Genomic DNA, 12,532 nt, shown 5'->3' with positions numbered 1-12,532 from the left:
CATGTGAGCGTTATACAACTGTTGGGCGAAACTTCGAGATGGGATCGGTCACGCTTGTTAACTCAAGCATGATTTTTCCACAATGAATTCACTACTTAAATACTATCGACACCCGCCGACAGGTTTTCCAATAATTCCCAAGAGATAATAAGAAAGAAGTGGCGGGAGGAGAGGAAGTGGAAATCAATTGTTTGCTGTCGTGTAACACCAGTACAGTACAATTGAATAGAATACATTTCGATGCGACATAATTAATTAGTGTTTAAGTTTGAATTAATCAATCACATTAATTTTACGCTGACCTACTATTCCACTCTTAAGCTTACTGACACACTTCTTCTGTAACAATTCTTGGAAGCTTAAGTAATTTTGTTCATATGCCGGTTTCTAGTCTTCTTAACACCTGTTTTCCGTTAAATGTCAAGCCGTCTGAGTGACGGATCGGCTGTTTTGAGGCATCATTGCCGCTTCTTCGAATAATCAACGGTCATGATGTGCGAACACTCAGACACGATGCGTGTGATCGAAAGTTTTTTTAGTGATCCTGTATTTAGGAAGGGTCAGGAGATAAGGGTAAGGTCGGTAAAGGGATGATAAACGAGTCCCAAATTGACCTTGGAGACCTCGTGCGGCAGGAGCGAGGAACTCCGCATTCAGGTCCACCAACGTCGAAACGGAAAACACCATACCTGTGTGCAGGTGGGCGCGTATGTTACACGTGTGTGAACACCAGTGCGTCGTTCGACGTAGTTACAAGGAGGTTGGATAAGGACCGTCTATCGATCGCCGTCTTTGTCTTTCTCTCGATCGTCCGTTGTTCGCACAAAGCCGCGCGGCCTTTCTTACCTCTAAATAAACACTCCCCCCTCTCCCGGCTGTCCATGTGTTGCTTTACTCGCAAGTCTGGAAGAAAACGCTTTCGAAACTCTCGGACGATCTTCGGAAGACAGTAGCGTAACAAGGCCAGCAAACGCCTATTTCTTAAAAGTATCATATTTCTTTGATTACGAATTTATGTGTAAAAGATTTCATCAATGCTGTCTTATTTTCTAGGCATAGTAATATTAGAGATTTCCAATTAGGCGCATTGTTTTCGAATATCTGTGCATCATTTTGAATATTTGTGCCTCACTATTGCTTTCCCGGTGAACATCTGTTATATAAGTGTTATATAACTGTTATATAATACATGCGTTATATCCCAGACAGCGCAATGTTCAAAATCGGGACATAAGTTCTCTACCATTTCGCAATATTCGCAATATTCGCGATAGTTGTTAAGAGATTAATTAAAGAAGATCGGCGAATGAATGAGTGAGATGCAGTGGGACGAGTTCTGTGGACGTCTTAAGGAACATGTCTCGGGTTCGTTTGCCCGAGTTGAAATTTCAGTTCTACATCAATCCTATTCAGTTCTACATTAAGTCTTCAAAAGGTTTTCTATTGAGGTCTTCCATTGAATTCCCTTTAACACAGGGAATTTAGTCCTCCAGAGCTTAAATTTTGATTCCACGTTAAGTCTTCAAGCGGACGAAACGTCGATAACTTTCCCATTTATAGCATCAAAGGAGCACGATAGAAGATCTTTTGAACACTTAACTACTAGAACTGAGTTCGACTTAAACTAGGACTAAAATTCCGACTCAGGTACATTCTTCTGGCAATAGCGGGTATAGGCGTGCGGCCCAGCATCAGGCGCATCACGCCAGAGGCGCGCTGCTCGCAGCGTTATTCCGCCTCTTGCAGTCTATCGATTCAAGTGCAATTGATGTTTGTTGATGACCTTAATGATTTCATTTGGAAGAAAAATTGCCCTTATTATATGATGCTACTTTCGACGCTCAAACGATCGCGGGAAAACAATGACGTATCTCGTGAAGTTTTAGAAATATTGGCCCGTAACGCTTTTAATTATTATACGTGAAATAGTCTGTATATTGAACGTTATTCGAGTGCGAATTGTGTGAATGTGGGAATCGCAAGATGACGGGGATTTAACGGGAAACTGATCATCCGCGGGCACTGTTTCATTTCGATTCGATGCTGCAACCATAGGCGGAACAAAGGCGCGTTTTGGCGCCGTCTCGACGGCTATCTATTGATTATAATTTGAGACGAGATGGTAGACGTGAACAAGTGCGCATGTATCTCGAAGTATCTGGACAGTAGGCGTGAGAGAGGGAGGGAGGGAGGGCTGTCCTCCGCGAAAAATATAACCAGATGCATCGGACGACGGATATGTCAGCTAATTGTTATTATTAATTACCGCTGGTCGCGCAACTCAGATCAGATTAAAAGCGTTTCCAAGGCGAATTTATCTCGCCGAATTACGAATGTGTAATTTGCTCGATAGAGGAGTCTGCTCTGTCGTTGAATAAATCGAGGTGGAGGCCCATTATCCGAACTATTCCGCGCTGTTCAAACTTTCTATTATCCGAATATAATGGCGGATATCCTCGCAGAGGAATTTCTTTCATCGAAACGGGAACATCTCGGGACGATCTTCGCTTACCCGGGACAAATGTGCTTTCCCGACTTGGCGGCACCCGGGCAATTAGAAAAAGGACGCGGGCGACTGGACGTGCGAGAAGAATGAGCGCAATTAAATTAAATATGTCTGAGAATGTGCGCGATTTATGCTGCGTTCCGATATTCGCCGTCACTGAATCACTGAATTACTGAAAATTACTGAGAATATATATAACATAAAGTATAGATTTTCAGTACTGCGGAAGAAAGATGATTAACTGCAGCAGCTAAATTAAATTGTATACATGAACACCTAAATCTTTAGCGACGCAAGCAATTTTAATTGCTGCAGCAACAAAACAGCTTGCTGCTGAAGTTTCAAGTGACCTTATATACAACTAATTTAGCCACTGAAGCTAATCTTTTTATTCCGTGTGGAAGTGAATATCGGGGCTCAATCTTAATAGGTGTGTGAGGCATTTTCAGTAGATTTTTTACATATAAACTACGCTTTTTCATAAGAGTTTCGAAGATAACGTTTAAAGATAGTATTACAGTCCCTTTTCATCGTACATTAAGGTGAAACATCCAAATCCCTGACCAGAATCTCTTATTGTCAACTTTGGTTCAGCGTCACGTGCCTATTATATTGAGTTGGTTGCAAAAGTTTGCTCCCAATTTTTAATCAAAATGTGCATATAACATTGATTTATTTTAAAACACAATCAATCAACTAAATACGCGCGTACCGTAATGTTTCGTTTAGAAAGTAAAATGTGTACGGAACAGCGTAATGTAGCATGTCCTTCTCGGAGAACGCTCTGTTTAATTCCACGTGTCACGTCTTTAGTTGGCGTCATAATGTCGCGAATAGAGATAGAAACAGAAAAAGGCGAGGGACGGTCCAAGAGCGCTAAATGAAATTCCCGATTCTGAAAGACCGTGCGACAAATCTCTCGGTTGTCTCTCTCTCTCTCTCTCTCTGCATTTTACAGGGGAAATCTTCGATCACCCAAAGAACGCGCCCGCGACCGATTTCGCCCGCGCGATGCCGCTTATTAATGGCGATAAACAATGATTCTTTAAAGAGACAGGTCTGCTTTAATATTATTTATGAAAGCGCCGCGGCAGATCTAGGAAACCGCTCTCCGGCACCCTTTAAACGATCTGACCTTATTTTTTCAGAGCAATCAATAGGCGAGGGTTCTAATAAATACTTGGGCAGATCGATAAGCAGGCAAGATCAACAATGTGACGCTTGAGCGGATTTGCGACGGAGTACGTATACATGCACATGTGCGATGCGGATATATGAATTTCCGCTTTTAAAGGTTGTACCTTCTCTGTTTTCCCCCGCTTCTTATGCAATCTCCGGTAAACAATGTCCGTGCGAACAATCCGTTACTGATCGGAGGAGGAAGTGAGAGTCGTCACGCCGACGAAAGGGATACTGGCCGCGCTGTCTCGGCTAAACATAATTTCACTTTTTTGGAGCACAGCCAGAACCGCATTTTGTCTGATAGACTGACCTTTCAACCGTTCAATATATACATGTATGTGTACGGAGCAAGCATGTTTTAATGGAAACAGTTGGATATTTCGGAAAGTCGCTGGGATATCGAAACATGTTTCAGACCGCAATTGTTACCGCAAATGAACTTTGAAAGGGATAAATAATAAATCTAAATAAATGAAGGTAGAATATATAGACACCCTGTGTACGCGTGTGATCGATGTCACTGATTAAAAAAATAGTTTACACAAAGAAAGATGGGAAGTTCGATATATTTAGATTTTCGTCCAAATCTGACGAGAAATATAAAGCGTGTAATATAAAAATGTGATGAGGAAGATTAGATTTAGTAATAGTTACATTTTTACATCTATTATTGTATTTTGTTAACGCCCTCTGAAGAATGTTAGGGAGAAGCTTGATGGGATGGTCACATCGGCCTTTTCCAAGTTACCGTAACATAATACTGCCCGATGTACCCCCTGCGCTAATTTCGAGGGTGGATGCTGTTTAACTGAACCCGTTTTGAGCCACTGCTGGTAAAATCGTCATTTGGGTATGTCCATGATATACCAATAATTTCTGTGGATAAACAACGATTCTACGTGTAGATTTATATTTTATTTATATTTATATATACGCGTAATTTCTTTCTTTTTATTTTACACATTGTTATGAATATATTTACATTTATATATGCATATTATTACTATTTTATTATTATTAATATTTTATTATCACAAGTAAATAACGGAAATGTTAAATTTGACCAATAAAAGTGAGAGACGCGGATACTTAAATAAAGATGCGGGACTTAAATGAAGAAAGCCGCAACTGCAATTACTCGGAAAAAGAAAAACAGAGAAAAAGAAAAAGAGCAGACCGTGAAATAAAACCTAATATTTTTTTTTTCGTTTTTATTTGAATTGTTTTAGAAAATAATTCAATAAAATAAAAAGCGACAAACATAAATCAAATATCAACAGTAACAACTTGATGATGTCTCGATTGAACGCAAGTTAAAGTAAAAACGCACCGAATAAATCCTAAGAAAAACCATCTTAAACATTTTTAAAAACAAATTAACGTAGTCTTATAATTTCATATATATGTATTGCATGTTATTGATTGCATACGTAAAAGAAAAACCGGCTTTTGACGGGGATATGCAGCCGTATTAAACGCTTAAGGAAGGAAAAAAAGTAGTCGAGCGACTGCGCGAGCCCCCGAGTAGGAGTGGTCTGGCGTAAGGGCGGATCTGCTCTCGGATGATAAACGACGTTTCTGGATTATTAGGATCACGGACTCCCGTTTGTGTTTGCTTTTCTACAATTTACATCTCTAATCCGGCCCGTATGTTTCTCCCGGGAGCGACACCCTCTCCTGAGTTGAGTTAGCGCTCCGCGATTTCACTTACCGCGTTCGTTACGCGTCTTTCTTCCGACCCGTTCAAGAGAGGGCACAATTATAACACGAATAATTTTTATTAAACTTTATGTAACCGTCCTTCTCTTTGGAAATTGATCTTACAACATGTGGTACTTTATGCATTTCTCCAGAATTTTTATACGTATGGAAATCGCACATATCGTATCGTTTGAAGGAAAATTATTTATCGTTAAAGTTATATTATTTTATATAATTATATATAACGAATATTCCCTTTATATTGGCGATTTTTGAAGAAAATACGTCTTTGTGCTTAAAATTAGCAAGTTTTAATTATATTTTTTGTCATGTTTATTTTGCAAATCAATGTTGATATTCGGAGGTGTCTGTATTTTGTATTTTACGACGAAGCGCGATCCTGAGTAATTTTAAACTGGGATTCAATCGAAACGTGCACGATTGTGGGGAACAATGTCGTTGATAACGCGGCGCCTCTTAAGAATTTTATTTAACAGGAGGACACAACAAGGGCCCATCGCTTGAATCCGTCCAAACCGGTCGGCATTTAGACCCTTTTTCTTCCCCCCGGGGTGCAATAAATCAATCCCCTTAGCTCGACGAGAGAGTACCGAAGTAGCAGGTGGCTCCTGACCGGCGTTCGCCGCCCTTAATTCCCAATTAATGTTATCCACGATGTAAACGCGCGGCTCGCACGTCCCCTCTTGTTCTTGAAGTACGTATACGCCCGAATATATCGAGCGGGCCTCGTCAGGATGAGATACCGCATCGACGATGAGTCCTCCCGGCACAATACAGAAAGGGGATTACAAGGGAACATTATGGAAATGTATTAGCAGTGTCGCAACAATGCGGCTGTGTCGTGAAATGTTGCTGCAACATGTTGCGAAATTCCAGCAACGATGAAATGACCGCCTTCAGGGCTGATTGAATGCGAGTGGCCGTCTCGTCCGAGTTAGAAGCTATTGAATTATTGGTAGGAGCGAATTTCACGGGCTAACGCCTCCATCTGGACAGCAGTCGGGCAGGGTAAGTGCGCTTAGGGTGGTGTAATTGACGCAATATCCCCGCTGACGTACTAATTGGCGGAAAATTGTCGGGGAGAACGCATCCGTTCATCGGATCCTCGTTAACCGATCGGCCAATTAAACCTCGATACCTTCTCGGTGTATCATTTTTATCGCGACGACAATCGCGAGAATGAATGTACAGATTCGAGGAGAAGAAGATGCGTGAAATCTATTCGACTTCGCAAAGGTGCGTTTTTTTTATCACGAAATACAATTTGCAATCCGTGGCGTCGCGATCAGATGTACGACTTTATTGAACGATAGTATGTCTTATTAAATGCTAATAATAATGACTGATAATTTCAGTAGCAATCAGTAATGATTCAATAAATAATAATAAATCAGTAATAATCACGAGCATCCAAGATCGTTTGTAGAAAAAATATAACAGTGTTTTATTAAATATCATTTTGACTTGCTTAGATACACATCGTTCTTCAGTGTGCATGAAAAATCCAATATTCGACGTAAGAGCAAACACCTCTGCAGATTTCTCGTGCATTTTTTTGATCTTGTCGTGCAGACGCATTATTTATATCCATTTATTTACGAAAAACGATTATGCGAATCTTCGATCTTTGTTCTGAGAAACAGGTATACGTGATCCGTCGCTATTTAAAGAATAACCTCAATTTCACAAATCTATTAGTCTGATCCGTACTTATTTCATACAAAAAGAGAAATATTAATCCAAACAGTCGCATGACGGTCCATGAATACAAATCTGATATATAATAATTAATTATGCCCTCAATGTCAAAGATCGTTGATAATTTCTAACTATAAATGTCTAAACTGTGTATTAAAGAACTAATGATATATGTGAGTTTTGCGCTTATAGAATGTCGTTTGCGCTAGTGAAATTTGTTGCGTTGTACGACATTGTATCGTTTTCGGGAGTTTCCGACGCAATGTCTCCGACTTGGATAAGAATTACGAGATACGTGGTTATCGAGCCAATCACCTGGAAAAAATTGAATATTTAACAATCCGTTCTTTCGTTGTACAATACCTTCGTTCATAGACGTTCGTAGACTGTCGTTTTAATCTAAACGCGAATTCTTTAACGAGTTCTATCTCTCTCTTTCTCTTTTTCATACATTAATCTGTCTTGAAACGTTATAACGTTATCATGTTTTTATATGCATATATATATATATATATATATGCGTATCGTGCGAGCCTTATCGCTTAATTACGGTCGCGGACATATTATAGGATAAAGAAATGTGGAATTAAAGTATGTATGAGTAACACTTAATTATTTACTGGGCGAAGCAGATAAAAAACTGAAAGTAGCTTATTAAAAAAATAGCCATGTCAAGGGAAGAAAATTGAAGTATATAGATATCTGCCGACATGTGTCGACCTTTCACGCGATCTCGCAAGAACGCAGAACCAAGAATCTCAAAAGCTAACGTGCGTGCTTTACACTCGCGAAAGTATTTTCTACTTTAAACTTCTCGCTATCTTGAACTTATACATGAATCACGACTTACCCCGTGAATAAACGTATGATCGAGAGTAAAAAATCCACACGCTGTGAAGATCAAAGGGTTCTGTATCAGTTGCAGTGTGAAATCCCGTATCTGGAAAAAAGAAATCGACATCGATTATTTCTACAATAGCGCGTTGTATTTCGCGAAAGAAAAAATGTACGGCAACAATAGACTTGCCTCTGCCCGAAACTCCTTAGTGGTGGACGGTTCGTATAGTTCGCAGATTATGTCACCCGTGTTCGCCGCCTGTAAAAGTTTAACGACCGTGTTTTAAGCCTCTCATGAATGTTACTGTTACATATACGTGAAACGCGCGTATATTATAAGAAAAAATCGACCACGAATTTCATTAAAGTACATTTAAGAAGTCAAAGTGAAAAAATTAAAATTTATTAAATTAACTGATTTATTTAATTTAACGAAATTGATCAATTTTTTAATCAATTTTAAAAGTTGCTTTTATACAAAATATATCATTTTCCTTTCTCTTGAACGATATGTATAATTATGTTTGATACACCAAAAGGATGGTTTCCCGTAGAGATGGATAAATAAAAAGAAATGTTTCGGAATCTCCAGATATAAAATATCATCGAGTTCTTGACTATCGCAACGAACTCTTGAAATCTTCGATCGATGCTCACCTCGAGGCTTGCTAACGCGCACATATGATTTATAATGAAGACCTTGGACGCGTAAAACAAAGTCCAACATGCGATCGATGCCATCTCCCGTCGCATTTCATATTTCGTTATCTGGACCCAGTAAATCTTGTAGCCGTTGTAAAGGAGAGCAGTGATGAACACAAACGACACTGTCATAGAGAGGAGGATTTGCACGCCGTACGCCTCGTTCGCCGTTCTGATGCATTTGATCAATTCGAGATGGACTTGTCTTCGTTCGGCGTGAAAAAGACAAACATCGTTGATCAACATCAACGAAATTATTTTCATTAGGACATTATGCAAAATTTCGAAATTATTGACCATTTTGTTTTGAATATAGCCGTAGGAAATTGACAATTTATTAGTATCTGCGATATATAATATACATATATACATATATTTAAATATTTTTACATCACTTTTTATTATATGTGTACTGTGAGCTGATATATAAATAAAGCATTAATAAAAAAGAGTAAGAAATATACGATACAATATTTTTGTTTGTAATATTGTGTACATATATACAGGATGTTTCAGATCAACATGAGCAAACTTCGTATACATGTCTTAATATCATTCAAAATTAACATTTATTGCATAGATGGTTAAATAAAGTTAAAAGGACGTACTTTTTTCAGAAAATAAACTTATATAGGCACTTAATGTTCGTCATTTAATATCACTTGAAAATCCGGCACATTCTACGAATTATCTCAATGTGTAAAACGGCACATTTCCGGATTAAACAGATAACCGGGTTTCTGTTTAACTATTTCGAGCAGTGTGTCGCGGAACTTGCTTCAGATTAATTACAGATTATTTACAGAGACGAGCGGCCAACGTTTAATTTAGTATTTAATTTGCGTGTCTTCAAACTCATCGCTTAAGTGAGTTTCGACGAAATATCCTACGCTTCGCACCAGAAATAATCATCACATAGCCGGGCTGTGTGAAGCTTAATTTCAAGTCAAGCGTTATTGCGCCATCGTGCCTTATCAAACAGTATAATAAGCGAAGTACTAATTAGCAGATTGCTCGGGAAAAGACGTGCGACATATCAAAATGGAAACGCGCATGCGATGTGTACATGTGCGTGTGAATTTGCTTACGCGTGCTTAAGCCTTTATTCGCGGAGTGCAGCAATGGAGCGAAGGATCTCACTTGACGGCCCTCATCGTGTCGACGTTTTCCTTAGTCCTGTTCTCCTTCTGTTGCGCGGATGAGACGAAGGACTTGTTCCACTCGTCCTTCATCTTCAGCACCCTCTTGTGCTGCGGCGAGTCGGGTGTGGTCGTCAGCATGCGTTGCAATAGACCGTTCAATTGCTTGAATCGAATCTTCGAGTATCTGCGACGAAGCGACGAAAGGAACGAGACAAAGAGGAAAATGGCACTGTGATGAATTTCATTCGATGGACAAGTTGCGTGAAATTGTTTATCGAATTTTCCACTCTTTCGAGTCTTTCTATAATACAACCGAAATATTAAAATATCGAAATGTTAAAATAATTATGCCATCGTTGAAATTACCGATCGCAACGGTAGCTTTGCGATAAACGCCCAAGTACGTGGAATAAACGCGAATTAAATAATTGAAGCGAGTCGTGGCAAAACTGGTAATTGGAGACTTGGTAATTGAAAACTGGCCTGGGGCGCGGATCAAAAATGTTCGTCAGTTCTTACGTCGCTAATTATAATAAACGGACCTGACGTCGTTTATATTCGCGCGATATTGCGGTAATGCCCACCTGACCCAGTGTAGGAACGATATGTCAGCCACGTAGAGTAGAGCAATGGGATAGTGTGCGATGAACATGACGATGAATTGAACGTGAAAGGGCATCTTGTCACGTTGGATCATCATGTCGTAATTGAGAACGACGAATATGACGAATATCACCACGACGAGTGAGAACGCGTAGACTTGATACAGATACATGTTACGGTACTTCTTGCTCAGTTCCATCTGCTCGAAGGCTTTCTCGCACATCGTGATGCGCACGTACGCAGTCTGCATGATCTGCGAAAGAGAAGGTGCCATCTTGTGCAAGTAATGTAATGCGAGCAAGAACGTCGTCCTGAGGTCTCAGGCGCAATTCGCGTCTCGGTGATTCCAAGAAGCGACAACGAGGAGATTCGGGGGAAAGAATTCAGTCGCAAGTTTGAATCCATTGTCCGGAGAATTCGAAGTCGCTTTATTTCGCAGAAAATTCCGTGGCAAAAAGAAAGAGATATATCATCGTTTATTGTAAATTTTTAATTCTTAGGATTGCATTGTTTCCCTTCTTTGTCGATTACTCGGGGACTGTCGGCGTCCACACGCTTTCGTTGAGGCAAAATAAACTTCAAACCCATTAGAGGATCCGTCATTAAGGTTTGTAGTCGCGATCGCGCGAGACCTTATGTGTGATGAGTCTCTATCGATTGGTCCGAGAATAGAAAACTTCAAAATACGACGTAGATGAGCCAGCGAATCACTTTCCACACTATCTTTTAATTCAACAAAGTTGCGGGAATTAACAAGGCTCTTAATAAAGTTGAAGCTAAAGGATTCGATAAAATTGCAAGGGATCGATTCCTGCGATGTGTCAGACTCGTGTTAGAATTTTCTGCAATTCTTCCACAACGGACAATTTTCCTCTACAATTGCAATTTTTCCCGAGAACGCTGAAAGCTGTTCCCCTTAGCCACATAAAGCTCTTACCCTTATTCTCCACATTGCGGTGAGAATGAGGCACAGCGTCATGGCGATGTTGGCGTAGAAGACCGCTTGGAACGTCTTGCTGCTGGTGTCGGACAAATCTTGGACATGGTACTCGCTCAAGTACGTTATCGACAGCTTCGTGAGGATACCGAAGACGATCAGGCAGAGTATCGAGTAGCTGAAGCTGAAGGCTTTCCGCAGGATCGTGTGGCCTGGCAGCATGCCGATCCCGACGATAAAGTTGACCACGATCAACGGTCTGATCGCGTCGTACAGTGTTTTCGGCTGGATCGGCATCTTCGTCGTTGACTACGTTGTTCACCCTTCGTCTCGTCGACCACGCTCGAACGACACTCCTCGTGGACTTGTGCGCTTTCGGACGTACACTCACACACATAAACACAGGGCCACACGTAAACGCACACGGCACGCTCGCGCGGCGCGTCGCGGTCACTTGACAGCTAAGAAATGAACGATGAGTATCGCGGCGGTCACTGTGTGACTTCGCGTGTGCCACGTGCGCCACCGTCAGGGATAATGGTGCTGTGTAATGCTGCTAAGTGCCACCCCCGATAAGTGGATGGCCGGAGAATGTACGAACAGGTGGTGGCGGCGGCGGCGATCGTGCGCGACCAAAGTAGACGACACCAGCGATGCCTCGTGATGCGCCTATGCGTCCCAAAGGATTCGTGATCGATATTGGCCGGCCGCGCGAAATAGCACACACACCTCGCGTGTCTTCCGTTCTCGCACAGTTCTACGCACGTGTGGAGGCTTTTCCACGGGACATCCGGAACTCCCCGGAGTCGTCCAGGTATCCTCGCGGAAGATACGCGAAATAATCTTAGAATATTAACGTACGTTCTCGAAACGTCCTTATATTCGACGTTTTTATTTAGATATCTTTTTACGAACCTCTCTCCTTAGTTTCTCACGCCACCAAATTCCATCCACGTGGGCATTTTTGAAAAAGGGAAACAAATATACAGGGTGTGCCATTTAAAATGTTTTCTCTGAAAGTGTGTATGTGTCATAGCAAAAATATTCTAGAATTATTCTATGAAAGTTGTTTTGTTCGAAGGAGGAGAAGATAGAGATATTAATTTTACCTTGAATGGACTAGCAAAGCCATAATGACTTTCATTCTCACGCTCATTCAAAGTCAAACTTATTACTCTTTTCCCCCTTTGAATCAAACTAGTT

At 40.7% G+C, this 12,532-nt stretch overlaps 1 protein-coding gene across 1 annotated transcript; it reads right to left on the bottom strand.

Moving 5' to 3' along the window:
* Positions 1-7,260: 7,260 nt before the first annotated feature.
* Positions 7,261-10,666, bottom strand: LOC106749101. The gene is made up of 5 exons (XM_014628216.1): positions 10,374-10,666; positions 9,788-9,973; positions 8,603-8,852; positions 7,959-8,048; positions 7,261-7,423 (listed from the first exon to the last, which is right to left on the bottom strand). The coding sequence occupies exons 1-5, from the start codon at positions 10,664-10,666 to the stop codon at positions 7,295-7,297; spliced, it is 948 nt and encodes a 315-aa protein (XP_014483702.1). The 3' UTR covers positions 7,261-7,294.
* Between the last annotated feature and the right edge of the window lie 1,866 nt (positions 10,667-12,532).

Source organism: Dinoponera quadriceps, unplaced genomic scaffold (genome assembly GCF_001313825.1).
Source record: "Dinoponera quadriceps isolate SergipeBrazil2010 unplaced genomic scaffold, ASM131382v1 scaffold37, whole genome shotgun sequence".
In the NCBI taxonomy this organism is placed as follows: Eukaryota; Metazoa; Arthropoda; class Insecta; order Hymenoptera; family Formicidae; genus Dinoponera; species Dinoponera quadriceps.
This window is presented reverse-complemented; position numbering and strand designations above follow the sequence as displayed.